The 17,794-nt window shown below is 36.5% G+C and overlaps 2 protein-coding genes across 2 annotated transcripts; one reads left to right on the plus strand and one right to left on the minus strand.

Annotated features, from left to right (window-relative positions):
- Positions 1-5,458: 5,458 nt before the first annotated feature.
- Positions 5,459-6,298, minus strand: LOC106132993 (uncharacterized). Its single transcript, XM_013332573.2, has one exon. It carries the CDS (start codon positions 6,266-6,268, stop codon positions 5,678-5,680), a length of 591 nt encoding a protein of 196 aa, XP_013188027.1. The 5' UTR covers positions 6,269-6,298; the 3' UTR covers positions 5,459-5,677.
- A 1,819-nt stretch (positions 6,299-8,117) lies between these two features.
- Positions 8,118-8,621, plus strand: LOC106132977 (uncharacterized). Its single transcript, XM_013332556.1, has one exon. The coding sequence runs from the start codon at positions 8,118-8,120 to the stop codon at positions 8,619-8,621; it is 504 nt and encodes a 167-aa protein (XP_013188010.1).
- Positions 8,622-17,794: the final 9,173 nt, after the last annotated feature.

Raw genomic sequence — 17,794 nt, forward strand, 5'->3', positions numbered from 1 at the left:
CTGTTACAAAAAACCGCATCAAAATCCGTTGCGTAATTTTAAAGATTTAAGCATACAGACAAGCAGACTAAAATAGCGACTTTGTTTTATACTATGTAGTGATTTATTTATTGTAACAATGTATATATATAAATATCTGCTTAGTGGGAGCCGGACTCGCGCACAAAGTGTTCCGTATCACCATTATGTATTATTTAAATATTTATTTTAAAAAATCACGTTTCTGCCCGTTTATAAAAAAATATATATTTACATATTTATTTAAAATAGTCAAGTTTCTACACGTTTATAAAAATTACGTTTGTTGTACGGGAGTCCTCCTTTAATAATAACTTAATTATTATTTAATTATTTATATTGAAAGGTAAAAATATACAATTCTATCATCAAGCCATATGCTGAACGTGGCCTTTCAGTCTTTTTTCAAGACCGTTGGCTCTGTCTACCCCGCGGGGGATAAAGACGTGATGATATATATGTATGTAAAAATATACAAGTAAATATTCTGTAAAAGTCTTAGGCGTCTACCTGATACCTTTATTAATATTGAGCTGAAAAAATACGAAAAGAATAAGTTTATTTTATACATACATACATATAGTCACGTCTATATCCCTTACGGGGAAGACAGAGCCAACAGTCCCGAAAAGACTGAATGGCCACATTCAGCTGCTCGGCTTAATGATGAAATTGAGATCCAAATAGTGACAGGTTGCTAGCCCATCGCCTAAAAAAAGGATCGCAATTTTTTAAGCCTATCCCTTAGTCGCCATTTACGACATCCATGGGAAAGAGATGGAGTGGTCCTATTCTTTTTGTATTGATGCCGGGAACCACACGGCAGATTATTAATTATTTTAATGGCAACGGAATACCTAATTTGTGAAAATTTCAGCTTTTTGCTTATCAATTCAATTCAATTAAATTAAAAATCTTATTTGCATATCATAAAGTACATCAGTTTAATTACAGTTACTGCTTATAAATAGGTACAATATGAACCATGTTGGGAATCGCAATTTTAAAACAATATCACGGTTTATGAGATACAGCCTGGAGACAGACGGACAGACAGACAGCGGAGGCTTAGAAATAGGGTCCCATTTTAGGTACGGAACCCTAGAAAGTAATAAACGAAACCGTGTGAGTAATAGAGTACAGCATTGTGTTTCTTATCTTCGTATTGATAACGTTTTGATTGCTCAATTAGTTATGATTGAAATAATATACCTACATATATTATTTTGAATGATTTATACAATAGAAATTGAGGATTCTCTTTCCAGTGGTAATTTCAAGATATCCTTTCGTAGTTCGCACCTAAAATCAAAATTTTATTTAGAAAATAGGCAAAATTTTTCACGTCATTTTATATTTTAAAATTCAAGTTACATTCAATTTATTAGTATTTGTGAAAAAGCTACAAGCTACAAACTTTCTAAGCTACCTTCTTTAAAACGGACGCTAGCCTTAAGGGGGTTAAGTCCCTTGAGGTTAGCATACCTTTTATTTTTTATACATATCTACATATAATCACGTGTATATATCTTGCAGGGTAGACAGAGCCAACAGTCTTGAAGACACTGATAGGCCACGTTCAGCTGTTTGGCTTAATGATAGAATTGAGATTCAAATAGTGACGCCTATCCCTAGGTGGCATTTTACGACATCCATGGGAATGAGACGGAATGGTCCTTTTCTTTTTTTTATTGGTACACTTAATCTATCCATAATTATAATAAAATTAGCTTTTAATTTCGTAAAAGGCGACTAAGGCTTTCTTGGATTCTTCTTGTAGCCAATGGGCTAGCAACCTGTCACTACTTGAATCTCAATTTCATTGCAAAGCTATACAAGTGAACGTGGCCTTTCAGTATTTCTAATACTGTTGGCTCTGTCCAACCTCGCAGTTGATATAGACGTGACTATATGTATGCAAATATAAAGTGAAAACAAACTATGTTAAAATTCCAGCTGCAGGTTAGCGCAAAGTGCCTTCGCTTGTAGAGATATTCCGACATCGATATGCATTCATGTTTCCAACGTGATTTTTACACTAAAAATATGCCTCGACTCCAAGTTTGAGTTGAGTTTTTACTGGATCAGATTATAAATGGAGGAGATTTAAACTTTAATAGACTACCATCATCATTTTTCTAGCTCAAGAGTGCCCGAAACCGCCGAGCTTGCATGAAGAGAGTTATGAATGTGGATGAAGCGAAGGAAGTGTAGTAACTGAGTGGTCTTATACTAAAATTCAGGGAACCACACGGCCCATTATGTAGGGTATACATATATACATATAATAACGTCTATATCCATTGCGGGGTAGACAGAGCCAGCAATCTTGAAAGACTGATAGGCCACGTTCAGCTGCTAGACTTGATGTTAGAATTTTATGCAAAATAATTTTAAATTTAGAATTTCGATAATATTTTTTTGGAAGTTCGGCAAGAGATCAAGAATACCAGAAACCGACGAGCTTTCATGAAGAGTTATCGAAAGAAGTATGCAGGGATCGTGGCAGGTGGAAAAATATAATCTCTGCCTACCTTTCTAGGAAAGAGACGTAATCATATAAGTATGTAAGTGCCGTGGAGTTCCCAGCACCAATAGAAAAAAGAAAAGGACCACTCTATCTGTCTCCCATGGATGTCGTAAAATGCGACTAAGGGATACGCTTATAAACTTGGGACTCTTCTTTTAGGCAATGGGCTAGCAACCTGTCACTATTTAAATCTCAATTCTATCTTAAAGCCAACTAGCTGAACGTGGCCTATCAGTCTTTAAAAGACTGTTGGCTCTGTCTACCCCGCAAGGGATATAGACGTCATTATATGTATGTATTTGTATATTCAGAACCAGAGCCAAACCTAGTATTTATCTTAATAGTGTCTATGTAACTACTAAACGCGTTGTAAATCTGTTTGTTCAGACTGACCGTCGTAACGTGATACACGAATTGTTTGTGCTCACTGTCTGTTTATGAGCAGATAGCCATCATTACGATACTACACACATTCCCTTACCAAATGCTATTTCACTGATCAGTCGAACATCGTCGATCGTAAGAATTATTATTTGAATATTTTGTGATTAAAGATTCAAAAATAAAAAGAAACCATCAAGTATATATAATTTATATACATACTATGGTCACGTCTATATACCCCGCGGGGTAGACAGACAGACCAGTCGTGAAAAGACTGAAAGGTCACGTTTATTTATTAAATAGTATCAAATAGTGACAGGTTGCTAGCCAATCGCCTTAAAAAGAATCCCAAGTTTGTAAGCCTATCCCTTAGTCCCCTTTTACGACATCCATTGAAAAGAGATGGAGTGGTCCTATTCTTTTTTGTATTGGCGCCGGGAACCACACGGCAAGGAAGGTTGTCTACAAGTATACAAGAGGAGTGTAAATGGGACTGTTGGAGTGGGAAGGTTTAGACCAGAGAGTCCCAAACTTATTTTGTCTACTGCCCACTTTGAGAAAAAAAAATTTTTTTAGCGCCCCCATTTTTTCACCTACCTATTTGAGTTTGAGCAATCTTTTAATTCATATTAGTTGATGTTCACAAGTTGTTGTTGTGAGTCGAGAGCTCTTGAAGTCGTTGTTTAAGAGGCCTCCTAGCTAAATTAAATAACAAATCACTCCCCCCCCGCTCTACATAACGCCCCCATTTTCTTTCTGGGTCTCTTGCCGCCCCCCTTGAGACCTGCAGCGCCCACAAGGGGGCGTTATCGCCCACTTTGGGAAAGACTGGTCTAGACGAACGTAAACGTAAAAAATGAATATATAAAACTGTGTGAAATGTGGCTTTATCCGGTCTCAAACTGCTGAATATCGGATGACGTCGATAACTAACTCGGTTACTGGGAATTTCCGGGGGCACCGGCCACTTTGCGACCGAACGCTCTACCGATTTGGAGTTACGGAGTGCCATTTAAACATACACGTTGTGCTTTAGTGAATAAACTTTCCACTTCACGATAGATAGTTTTTGATATACATACAAACACAGTCTCTGCCTACCCCTCCGGAAAAGAGGCGTGGTTTTATGTATGTATGTACATATATATAGTCACGTCTATATCCCTTACGGGCTAGACAGAGTCAACTGTTGAAAAGACTGATTGACCACGCTCGGCTTTTTGGCTTGATGACAGAATTAAGATTCAAATAGGTTGCTAGCCCATCGCCTAAAAGAAGAATCTCAAGTTTATAAGCCTATTCCTTAGTCCCCTTTACGTCATCCATGGGAATGAGATGGAGTGGTCCTATTCTTTTTTTTTTATTGGTGCTGAGAACCACACTGCACTTTTATTTGAAATTCTAGTCATTTTAATTTTTCTTCAACTAGACTTAATGATTCTGGGAAATTCCCTTTTATGAAATACATTATTTTCTTTGCTGCGTTATTATTTGTCAGTTAAGATTAGGAGATTACTAGATTTTGCAACAAATTCACGCACGATTAATGTGAACTTATGAAAGTTAATTCTCCTTACTTATTATTTCATTTCTCTCTTCTCTAACTTCATTTGTGGTGTGATATTTACATTGATTTCTTAGATCACTTTGTTCTGTTCATTCATTCAGAATAATGTCAGGTAGAATTTAGTTAGTATTCTATTAACCCTCGTAGAAGTTCTAAAGTACTTAAAACAACGCGGCACAAGTTTTAATCTTTAGATTTAACTAGCTGTGCCCGCGACTTCGTCCGCGTGGAATAGTTATTCTGGGCATCAATGAAGTCCCCAAGGATGAATAATTTTCCCCGTTTTTTTCACATTTTCGATGACATACTTCTTTGCTCCTAATAGTTGCAGCGTGATGTAATATAGCCTAAAGCCTTCCTCGATAAATGGTCAATACAACACAAAAATAATTTTTCAATTTGAACCAGTAGTTCCTGGGATTAGCGCGTTCAAACAAACAAACTCTTCAGCTTAATAATATTAGTAAAGATAAGCAAATAAATAAATTAGTTAGTGTTCAGTAGTAATGTTATCCACTGCCTAATGCATATTCCGTAGTAGCGATTCTAATCGGTCGTACTATGTTGTGAGACACTATCGCTGATAATTCGCTGATGGATCAACATAATAAGTACGAAATAGTATTAACTATAGAGTGCCGTGTGGTTCCCGGCACTAAAGAATAGGACCACTCCATATCATCCTTGTCGGAAAAGGGAGGTAAAAGAGGCTAATAAACTTGTGATCACAGATTGCTAGCCCAGCGCCTAAAAGAAGAATCCCACGTTTATAAGCCCCTTTTTTTTAGTCGCCTTTTACGACATCAATGGGAATGTGACGGAGTGGTCCTATTCTTTTTTTATTATTGGTGCTGGGAACCACACGGCACTGCCGTAAATATAATTTCAATTATCGTAAGCTACAAATTGTGTTAAAATATGCTTTGGTCACATTCTGACTGCATGTGAAATGAAATAAATTTACATATTTCAGTAGTAAAATTTTACTGACATTGTAATACAAATTTATTATTATTATGTAACATAATAGCAAAAATTGGTTTTTGGTTAAATCAATCAGCGGTTTGGTCTTCTCGTCACACTTTTTCACTCTCTTCCTTAAAATCAACCACAATTAGTTCATTATTTTAACATATGTTGTGTATTTTAAAGCGATATATCTATTCGCCAGCAATATTTTAAACGATATTCACATTGTCATCTGGCCTTGAAGAAACTGTAGTGGCCTCAAATTGGAACCTAACGTCTAACTCAGGAACATACTTTGGCACTGTCTTCACCGTTTCATCAATTACTAAATTGCAAGTCTGAGTAGCATAATCCTCCCTTGTTTTATACGGGAATATAATTTTCAATTGTTCATCTACGTAATACCACGATGCATTAACTAAACTAGCCACTTCAGGAATAACTCTCACTTCAAAATAAATTTCGGGTACACCATCAACATATTTTTCAGCATTGATATACAAAACACGATGCTTATGTTTCACTGTTATTTCATCTTCCTTATAACCAGGTAGATTAACTGTTACTTTGTAATCATTTTGATTGTAGTCTTCGGTCGTTTTGTTATTGGAGTTCTCAACGCACAGTTCCTTAGTTTTCTTATCAAGGTTTATCACTTGTTTGGCTAAGTGTTCAAATGTTCTGACTCTTTGATGTTGAATGAAGCCTTGGTGATGTTGTCTATGGCAATCGTGTCTGCTGCAGTACCAGTGAGGTACAACACCGTGTATAACACATATTAAAATTAATATTTTGTACATTTTAAACGTGTGTTCCAGACAAATTTATGACACGACTGATTGGAACGCAAGCGCAGAACTCCTTATAAGGTCAAACTTGTTTTTCACTGACAAGAGATAAGTAAGTATATTGAGTCAGTGCCCGTATTATTTCGTTTGTTTATAATTAACGTCGAATCAAATGATTAATTAAAAGCTAATATTTTTGCCACGTTTGTAAATTGATTACCATTCTTGCCTCAATTTATGTTTGTTATAGCTATTAAGGAGAGGAATTGACTGTTATAAGTATGTATATGATTTAGGGAAGTTAAAAATTAAAACTTCAATGAAAATATGTGTTGACATATCTTAAAAATCCTCAAATTTGATGAAACCATACCATAGAAATACCATTCGAAAATTAATACACCAAAACGTCACTGAAATGAGAAATATATTAGAGAATCTTGCTAGCAATTTTTACCCTTAACTATCTAAATTTTAAAACTATCCATGGCTGTTGCGTCTTTTTCAGTAATGTGTGTATGTAAAGAGATGTACATACTATCCCGCCTGTTTCCCATAGGGGTAGACAAAGACTATGGATTTCCATTTGCTACGATCTTTACAGCAAATAGACGTTTGCTTAATTTCTAACAATAAAAAAAAGAATAGGACCAATCCATCTCTTTACCTTGAATGTCGTTAATGGCGACTAAGGGATAGGCTTACTTAGTTGGGATTCCTCTTTAAGGCGATAAGCTAGCAACCTGTCACTATTTGAATCTTAATTTTATCATAAAGCCAAACAGCAGAACGTGGCCTTTCAGTCTTTCGATGACTGTTGGCTCTGTATACCCCGCAGGGGATATAGACGTGATTATATGTTATGTCATGTTTATCTCCAACAACTAAACAAATGACGCAACCCAAACAATGAAATTTTAATATCTCTATTTTCCAAAACATTAGCAAAAAATCCCATTTCTTTGACAAAAGAAACGTATTTTGGAGTCTTACAAAGTAGGAAGCAATTTCGCAATGTTTCCAAAGGGGAATATAAATAATATCACCAAAAGACTGGATTGTCCATTGTGTCTTACAGACAAACCGCACAATAGGAAGAAACGCTTTGCTACTGTGTGGCCTATTAGGGTTTGCTAGCATTTTCTCTCTTTTATGCCGTGACTTTTTGCCCATAAAAAATTAAAATTTTCAAAAAACCATGGGACACCCATTTGGTTATTTTTGCTAAAGAGCATTCGTGTCAAATTTTGAGTCGATAAATCAAAATTTTAAATATTTTTCATACAAACTTTAACTACTTTTTTGACATTGGTTAAATTTCGAAAATTCTTTGGTGGTAACAAAATGTTTATGTCTACAAGTTTGTAGATTCTCTGGTTTTAGTCTGAGCGTTGATGAGTACTGTCTCATCAACTCTTGTTGTTTTATATAATAGAAGATTACTAAAATGTAACGAATCAATCATTTCACTGTGCGAGTCATACTTAGTTTGTGTTAAAATATCACAATGATTCATTGTTAATCTGTCACGCAATAGGCATTTATGGAGGCTTTAAGAAGCTACTAGCCTTTGCAATACTAAATTTATATGCGTGAAACGAATCACATAAATTGAGCCAGTTCAGAAACACCTATTGTTTATTCGATCCGTTTTACATAAATTTTATTTATAAAAGGGTTAATTATCATAAACGATGTTTATTTATGTCGATATTTCACACAAGTTATAAGTGGTTTTCTTGTATTCAATAAATCATCAGTATCATAGTGTTTATTTAACGTTTCGATCAAAACAAGCATCAGAATATCTGGAGAATATTATTATTTAAATTTATCAGAATCAAAAAATACTATATCAACAATGAATATATCCTTTTTAGCAACATTCTTCACTTTATCCGTAGCCGTACAAGGAAGAACTTACGGAGAATTGGGATTCGTAAAGATAGTTAAAGAAGCCGTGAAACTGCAGAGGGATTTACTTAAATTATGCTGGGATGTTCCTTACGGTACCGAAGAAGTCTATAGCCCAAACGGATACACTCTCAATGTACCTATAGAAGGTGAAACAAAAAACGTGGAAGTCAAAGTTATGAATCTAGTTTTGAGCGTCAGTGTGGCTAGAGGTTCGAGAATTTTACACGTCGTTCGTGTTCTGCCTTCAGTTGTAGATTTATACGAAGGTTATTGGGAGTTCAATGATGATAAATTGCAAGTTATTGTACCATATAAGAAAGCAACGAAAATTGTGCCAGTAACTTGTAACGAATGTTTGAGTAGAATGGTCGTTTTGGAACAGTTCCCGATGACGCCGAAAATGAGCGCGGGTCTCGGTGACGGTGATGATGGCTCGTGTTACATTTAACCCGTCAGAGTTTTCAATCGACTTCTTAAAAGGTATAGGTTAAGGTACTTCTTATGCCGTGTGGTTACCGGTATTAATACAAAAAAGTATAGGACCACTCCATCTCTTTCCCATGGGTGTCGTAAAAGGTGACTAATAGGCTTACAAACTTGGGATTCTTTTTTAGGCGATGGGCTAGCGACCTGTCGCTATTTGAATCTCAATTCTATCATTAAGCCAAATAGCTGAACGTGACCGTGATTATATAATATGTATGTTTGTATGTATATTTTTAAGAATAAGTTTAAGAAAACTGTATAAAAATGATAGTTTTAATTTTAAGACACCATCGTCTTTCCTTTTATAGCATTTGTAAGTTTTATTTCTGTATTGTATATTTACGTGTTCATTTTTGTTATAAACTCTTTTTCTATCTTCTTTTATGTCGCAAAATAATAAGAGTGAGATTATTTTCACTATTTAAACTTTGTTACTCGTCAACTTTTCAAAAGCGGCATTAAGAACAAACGCGACTAAATCAACATAAGTACATACATATAATCACGCCTTTTTCACGGAGGGGTAGGCAGAGACTACATCTTTTCACTTGCCACGATCCCCGCATACTTCGTTCGCTTCATTTACATTCATAACTCTCTTTATGCAAGCGCGGTTTGGGCTAATGTTGACCGCAATATATATATATAACTAGAGGTCGCCCGCGACTTCATCCGCGTGGAATCATTCCCGCGGGGACTCCGGGATAAAAAGTTTATATGTTATTCTGGGTCTTCAGCTACCTACAAACCAAATTTCATCGTAATCGGTTCAGTAGTTTTTGCGTGAAAGAGTAACAAACATCCATAATGACATCCTGACATACTCACAAACTTTCGCATTTATAATATTAGTATGATAAATCAAATTTGTGCTCATTCCTTTTTTTTTTGAATATATGTCTGGTCATTTATCATGCTCAATGTAAAGGGATATCAGGCTCCGGAAGAAGGCCGAAGGAATCTTGACATGTCTTAACATGTCCCAACGAACTGAAAGATTACAATATCGAAAACAAAATAAAGTGAAGAGTGAAATGTCAATGTGCCGTGTGGTTCCCGGCACCAACAGAAAAAAGAATAGGACCACTCCATCTCTCTCCCATGGATGTCGTAAAAGGCGACTAAGGTTTAGGCTTACAAACATGGGATTCTTCTTTTAGGCGATGGGCTAGCAACCTAGCCCAAACAGCTGAACGTGGCCTATCAGTCTTTTCAAGACTCTGCCTACCTAAATGTCAATTTATGGACCTTGGGGTCTAAAGCATGACGATAGAGGGTTGGGAGGTGTAACAGGTTACAAACTAAATAATAGAAAAAGTTTAATATAATGTACAAAAGATGTCTAGTTACTCTACTTATTCTTAGTTGATTTATTATTAAAGTTAAAATTAAATATTGACTTTTCACGAGTATTGTTTCAATCTATCGCTCTAAGTGAATTGGTGAGAGTTCTACAAACTAAACTTCACATTGAATATTCTTGGATCTTGAAAACTCCTTAAGAATTCTCTGATAAATTTCCTGAATATTGCCCTGTGTTACTTTACATGACAATTTCTAGAAACAATTACCACTATTTACTTCAAAATGTGGAGATAGGCTTAAAAAGTTGGGATGGTTTTTTGCCGTGTGGTTCCCGGCACCAATACAAAAAAGAATAGGACCACTCCATCTCTTTCCCATGGATTTCGTACAAGGCGACTAAGGGATAGGCTTATAAAATTGCGATCCTTTTTTTAGGCGATGGGCTAGCAACCTGTCACTATTTGGATCTGAATTCCATCATTAAGCCGAGCAGCTGAATGTGGCCATTCAGTCTTTTCGGGACTGTTGGCTCTGTCTACCCCGTAAGTGATATAGACGTGACTATATGTATGTATGTATATATGGCTTTTATAGACGATGGGTTAGCAAACTGTCACAATTTGCATCTCAATTCTATCATTTGTCCATACAGCTGAACGTTGTATTTCTATCTTTCTAAGACTGTTGGCTCTGTCTGCCCGACAAAGGATGCAGACGTGACGTATGTATGTGTTATCGCTGTATAACATATTCACTGAATATAATATTTCATACCTTTATAGTTTTTGAGTTAATTTGTAACAGTTATTCAAAATTAACAAAAGTGTAAAGCTATTCAGTTACTTTCATAAAGTATTATATCTAAGCTCTTATATACGTCTTTATCCGTTACGGGGTAGACAGAGTCAGCATTATAAAAATAAACTCGAAAGCTTTAATATAAAGAAACGATTCACGATCGTAAATCATTCCCTCAACACGTGTTCAATCGAGTCAGTGATCGAGTCAGTTGATGAAAAGTCGCATTATTGCGATGAGCCTCTCAGTGATCGGATCTATATGACGACGAATCATTGGAGAGTGAAAAGTGTGTTCTTTTTGGAGCTATCGCATTGCACCCACAAGTTAATTACAGTCCAATCAAAACATTTTGATTTTATTTAAGTTAATACATATGGAATTGGCGTTTGGTATAGGAGGAACAAAAAGTACAAAACACGACCGCCATACACATCAATAACCATTCGAGTCGTTTCCACGGCACTGGCGCCGCAGTGGAATTCGTAGGTACTCGTAAATAACGCGATATTTCAAGTTTTCCATTTTGTAAACTGATTAGTTACACAAACAGAAAAATAAGAAGAAAAAAAAAACAAATGAATGACGGTTAACGAAACACAAATGCGTGTGTCAATAGCTGTATAATTTTTTTTAATTAAGTAAAAACAATGAATAATTGAACGAAGACTTTTATTTAAAGATATAGGAACTTTACAAAAGGGAGCGCACACAATTATACAAAGAGCAGTGTTACCATCATACAAATATAAAAAAAAACACACGCCAAACATTGTTACCAACAAATTTAAATTTGGAATTCGTAACCAAAGCGGTGAAATTTGTGATTAAAGTGGCCAGTATCTACAAGAAAATGCCAAAGTTACATGTGATGTTTGTATTGTACACTTATGTATGGAATATTAGTATGGAAGAATAGATGTATTGGTGCCGTGTGGTTCCCGGTACCAATACAAAAAAGAATAGGACCACTCCATCTCTTTCCCATGGATGTCGTAAAAGGCGACTAAGAGATAGGCTTACAAACTTGGGATTCTTTTTAGGCGATGGGCTAGCAACCTGTCACTAGTTGAATCTCAATTCTATCGTTAAGCCAAATAGCTGAACGTGGCCATTCAGTCTTTTCAAGACTGTTGGCTCTGTCTACCCCGCAAGGGATATAGACGTGATCATATGTATGTATGTATGTAATGTAGGCACATCGGGACCCAAGTGGAATCCATTTATGCCTAACATTCCCGTCACGTGTCGCCTTCATGCAGATTGTCGTGAGCAAATCATTCCATATACATACGAATACTTGAAACGCCGAATTGGTATCTAGGAATGACATCTCGATCAGAAATAACATTTCTATGGTTTAACCCCCTACGAAAAAGAAAGTTTGTTTGTTTGTTTGTAAACTCTTTATGGCACATAAAAATAAATATAACAAAATCAGAACAGTCATTGAATATAAAAGAATATGTACAATGGCGGACTTATCTCAATCGGGATTTCTTCCAGTCAACCAAAATAAAAAGGAAAATCAAAGTCAAAGAGGCAGCGCAGATTAAAAGCATTGAGGATGCGTTACAATAATCAATTAATTACAAACTAATTAATGATAAACATACATAAAGTTATGCTATTTAACACAAGTCGCGTGTCAGGCAAAGTAGTTTGATATATACGAGTGAAATTTAAATAACTACTCGTAGGTATATTTTGTAAAACTTTATATAATTAAAATAAATAATAAACACATAGTAATAAAAAAAATAGTTAATAAGTAATTACATAAGTTAATTACCCTTTCCTTTAAGGAGGGTCGGTGGTCGAATTGGTAAAGTGCCCGGTAAAAATGCGTCTTGCGCATATAAAGGCAGGTTCGAATTTTTTTTTTTTTAAGTGACAAATTACACAGATTGAGTTAGCCTCGAAATAAGTTCGAGACTTGTGTTACGAGATACACACTCAATGATACTATATTTTATAATAAATACTAAGATTGATAAACATTCAAGACCCAGACCAATCAAAGAAAGTTCGTTTCTTATCATGCCCTGACCGGGATTCGAACCCGGGACCTCCGGTATCACAGACAAGCGTATTACCGCTGCGCCACAGAGGCCGTCGAATCCCACCTCGGCCATGTATTAATGATAATTTTTAATGTTATCTACATTACTTTTGAATACTAACCGATGCAACCTGAGGAAACCAATTCAGGATGTGTTACCATGATCCTAACGTTTAACGGATTCGTAATAAATAGGCATGAAGAGAATGATGGATATGCATGGATGAAGCAAAAGTAGTATGCAATGTATTGAAAGATATAGTCTCTATCCACCTTTCCGGGAAAGAGGCGTTATTTTAAATATGTACATACAACTCACATACATATACATATAGTCACGTCTACATCCCCCGCGAGGCAGACAGACCCAAATCTTAAGACTCCAAGGCTACGTTCAGCTATAAAGCTAAATGATGAAATTGGGAATCAAAAAGTAACGGTTTGCCCGTCGCCTGCAAAGAGAATGGCAAGTTTTTCCCTTAATCGCCTTTTACGAGACCATAGGACAAAGATATAGAGTGGTCCTTTTTTAAATTGACGGGAATCACGCGGCATACGAGAAATAAATAAGTCTTTTTTATAAAAGTCTATAAGTCTAATTTTATAAAAGTCGAGTGCATAAATCCTCTTTTAAATACTCATATATTTTTATTAAATTTTCAGTCCAGTTACATGCTCAGTGCGATGTACGACTGCATTTAAATAGCAAAATGTGAAGTAAAAGTTTTCAAACCTCAAAATCATCCAATTACACAATGCAGATTTTCTCCTCGAAAAATTCGAAATAATTTCAGAGTTGAAATTTTGAAATGTTCACGGTTGGAGATGTGGTTCCGTACCGCTACAATTTTTACGATAACATTTATTTTATGAATGTGAACGAAGCGAAAGAAGTGTGCAGGGAAAGTGGCAAGTGGAAAGACGTGGTCTCTGCCTACCCCTCCGGGAGAGAGGCGTGATTTATGTATGTGTTTGTACATTTGACGGCCTCTGTGGCGCAGCGGTAGTACGCTTGTCTGTGACACCGGAGGTCCCAGGTTCAAATCCCGGCCATAATGAGATAAGAACTTTTTCTGATTGGCCTGGGCCTTGGATGTTTATCTATTTAAGTACATATTTATTATAAAATATAGTATCGTTGAGTTAGAACCTCGAACTTAATTCGAGGCTAACTCAATATGTGTAATTTGTCCTGTATATATTTATTTATTTTAAACTAGCTTGTATCCTTCGCAGCTTCGCCCGTGTGAATTTAACACTACCTAAAAAATAAAACGACTTCGTCTGCGCAACCACGACCACTCTGACAAGAGTGTTCGACTAAGAAGAAGAAAAATAAAACAGGTTTTACGCAAACCCCACGGGAACTATAGAATTTTCCGGGATGACAAGTAGTCTATGACCTTCTCAAGACTCTTCTTTGTATACCTACCTACTTGCAAAATTTCAAGCAGTTTGGTTCAGAAGATTTATGAATGTGGATGAAGCGAAAGAAGTATGTAGAGATCTTCGCAAGTGGATAGATGTGGTCTCTGCCTACCCCGCAAGGGAAGACGTGATTATATGAATGAACATACATACATACATGTGGTCACGTCTATATCCCTTGTGGGGTAGACAGAGCCAACAGTCTTGAAAAGACTGATCGGCCACGTTCAGCTATTTGGCTTAATGATAGAATTGAGATCCAAATAGTGACAGGTTGCTAGCCCATCGCCTAAAAAAAGAATCCCAAGTTTGTTAGCCTATCCCTTAGTCGCCTTTTACGACATCCATGGGAAAGAGATTGAGTGATCCTATTCTTTTTTGTTGTGAACGAAACGAATGAACGTTCTTAAAAATGAACCCTAAAAATGTAGGTACAGCTGTGATAGGTCTTCCACGCCACTTCTCCGAGGAGTGTTACAAACGGATTGTGTCTCGACTAGTTTAACTTTATAGGGTTTGGTCCGAAGTAGATAGAGAATTCGTTTCTTTTTATCCTCCTTGTAAAAAAAGGTGGTTTTCAGTTTGTATATATTATGCTTGTATGTATATTTGTGTGTATGTATGTATGTTTGACCGCGATTATCTCGCGTTTCGCTCAACCGATTTAAATGCGGTTTTCAGGAATGTGTTTATTACACTTAGGAAAATATTTTTGACATTTAAACCGCCTTCAAAAAAAAGGACAATATCGATTGGAGATGGTTTTCTTGTTACAAAAGTTATTAAATAAATAATTCATTATTTAGATCACATCCACAACTTTTACGGTTAAGTAGATTCCTATCGAAATATTTCCTTAGACCACCACTACGACAGTCCATTTAGGGCTCCATAGTAAATAAGAAGTCCTTATAGTTCAGTTTCAGCATGTCTGTCTGTCTGCGGCTTAATTCAGAGACTTTGAGTGGCACTTTAGACTAGCTCCACAACATATCCCATGGACGTCGTAAATGGCGACTAAGGGACGGGCTTATAAAGTTGGGATTCCACTTTTAGGTTAGCAACCTGTCACTATTTAAATCTCAATTTCATCGTCAAGCTATACAGCTGAAGATGGACTTCCAGTCTTTTGCCGAGATTGTGGGGCCTGTCTACCCCGTAAGGGACAACGTGTATGTAGGTATATTATTGACCTCACGAAAAACTCCAAAGTGGGAGTCCCAGGGTCTGGTATGGTGGTTCGCAAATGACCTGATTTCAAGAAAATAATTAACATTCATTATGTTATTCCAAGAATAGAATAGAATAGAGTAGATTTATTTTCAAAATTGGATACAAGGTATCACTTATTGACGTCACATCACTTAAATCTAATTATAACTACTACCGCTTCCAAAGCGCATGTGTAGAAGAAGCGGCGGAACAAACTACACTGGAGCATTTTCATCGGACGTCAATTTACAAATATATAGATCTCTTAAAACTAAATCGTGGACGTATGTACATTGTCTACATTAAAAAAAATGAATGAATGTAGATTAAAATTGCCGAAGAAAGATACATACATTCATATGATCACGTCTTTATCCCTTACGGGATAGACAGAACCAACAGTCTTGAAAAGACTGATAGGCCACGTTCAGCTGTTTGGCTTAATGATAGAATTGAGATTCAAATAGTGACGGGTTGCTAGCCCATGGCCTAAAAGAAGAATCCCAAGTTTATAAGCCTATCCCTTAGTCGTCTTTTACGACATTCATGGCAACGAGATGGAGTGGTCCTATTCTTTTTTTTATTGGTGCCGTGTGGTTCCACGGCACCGAAGAAAGATTCATTTTGTTATTCCAACTCGGTGCTAGTTTGAACTCTTAACTTTGTCAGCGAAAGGACAAACATTTAAAATACTCTCAGAAGTCCGGCACGGCTGCTAATTATACGTAATTAATGGATGTTTTAGGAAAATTAACAATTTATATACTAAAACTTAATTTTATACTACAAACGCGTTTGCTATCAAATTACTTGGTAATTTTATTTCTTTCAGTTATAAATTGGATGGCATGGATTTTGCTATCCAATTGATCGTGCCGTGTGGTTCCCGGCGGTTAGAGCTTATATTTTTTAAACTTTTCCTTATATTATAAGCTTACATTTCCTTAATATGACAAAGACTTTCTTTGAAACTTTCCACTGTATTCTTTTGCTAAAATGTTCGTTAATGCCATCCATATTCATATAATCATATCTACCCTTGCGGGGTAGACAGAGCCGGCAGTCTTGAAAGACTGATATGATATGCCACATTCATTGGCGAAATAATGGAATTGAGATTCAAATTCAGGACGCTAGCCCGTCGCCTACGCTTTCCACGAGCCCTTCTTAACTTTTCAAAAATAACAAAAAATTAAACACTTAACACTTTGTAATAAAACAAAGTTTCACTAGCGAAGGTAAATTGTATTTGTGTAGACACTTAGGCAACAAGTTGGCGACGGTGAACGTCAGATGGCGTCTCATGGCGTCCCATGGCGTCCGTTGGCGTCTCATGGCGTCCGATGGCGTCCCATGGCGTCCGATGGCGTCACATGGCGTCCGATGGCGTCCGATGGCGTCCCATTGCGTCTGATGGCGTCTGATGGCGTCCCATGGTGGTCGTGAGTTTAATGTGTTACAAGTGAAATCATAACTTCATCCACTTAGGTATATGAAGGACTCGAGACTTGTCACGACTTCCCCTATGGTACATTATATATTCATTCATTCATATAAACACGTCTTTATGCCTTGCGGGGAAGATAGAGTCAGCAGTCTTGAAGGACTGATAGGCCACGTTCAGCTGTTAGGATTAATGATAGAATTGAGTTTCAAATAGTGACAGGTTGCTTGCCGATTGTTGAAAATAAGAATCCCAAGTTAATCAGCCTATCCCTTACTCACCTTTTACGACATTCATGAGAGAAATGGAGCGGTGCTATTCTTAAGCGCCGGGAACCACAAAGCACTTTTACTTTATATAGGACTTCACATACGTATGTAAGTATAGAAGGTAAAACGTATTAAAATCTCTCGATTTTTCCGAATCGAAGTACGTATGAAACGTATCGATTTGGCGGCAGGTGTGCTGCAAGCCTATTAGTCCACGTTCCTTATTTCAATGGAGAAATGTAGCTCTCATTTCTAAAAAAAATACTGGTACATTAGTAGTCCCAAATATGTATATACAAAAACTGTTACAAAATGTCTGTTTATAAGATACAGGTACTTGTAAACTCGCAAACATTTCTACATAACTAGAGCACGTCGGCGGTTTCATTCGCGTAGTAAACAAATAAATATGTCACATAAATACATGTAATCACGTCTACATCCCTTGCGCGGTAGGCAGAGCCAACAGCGTTGAAAAGACTGATAGTCCACGATCAGCTGTATGGCTTCATGATGGAATTGAGATTCAAATTGTGACAGGTTGTTAACGATGGATTAGCCTAAAAGAAGATTCCTAAGTTTATAAACCTCCGAAGTAATTAAATTTTGTACTACTT

This window comes from Amyelois transitella, chromosome 3, assembly GCF_032362555.1.
Source record: "Amyelois transitella isolate CPQ chromosome 3, ilAmyTran1.1, whole genome shotgun sequence".
Classification (NCBI taxonomy): domain Eukaryota; kingdom Metazoa; phylum Arthropoda; class Insecta; order Lepidoptera; family Pyralidae; genus Amyelois; species Amyelois transitella.

Bases quoted from the DNA above. Each gene is read 5' to 3' on its own strand.
- LOC106132993 (XM_013332573.2), bottom strand. From the start codon at position 6,268: ATGTACAAAATATTAATTTTAATATGTGTTATACACGGTGTTGTACCT.
- LOC106132977 (XM_013332556.1), top strand. From the start codon at position 8,118: ATGAATATATCCTTTTTAGCAACATTCTTCACTTTATCCGTAGCCGTA.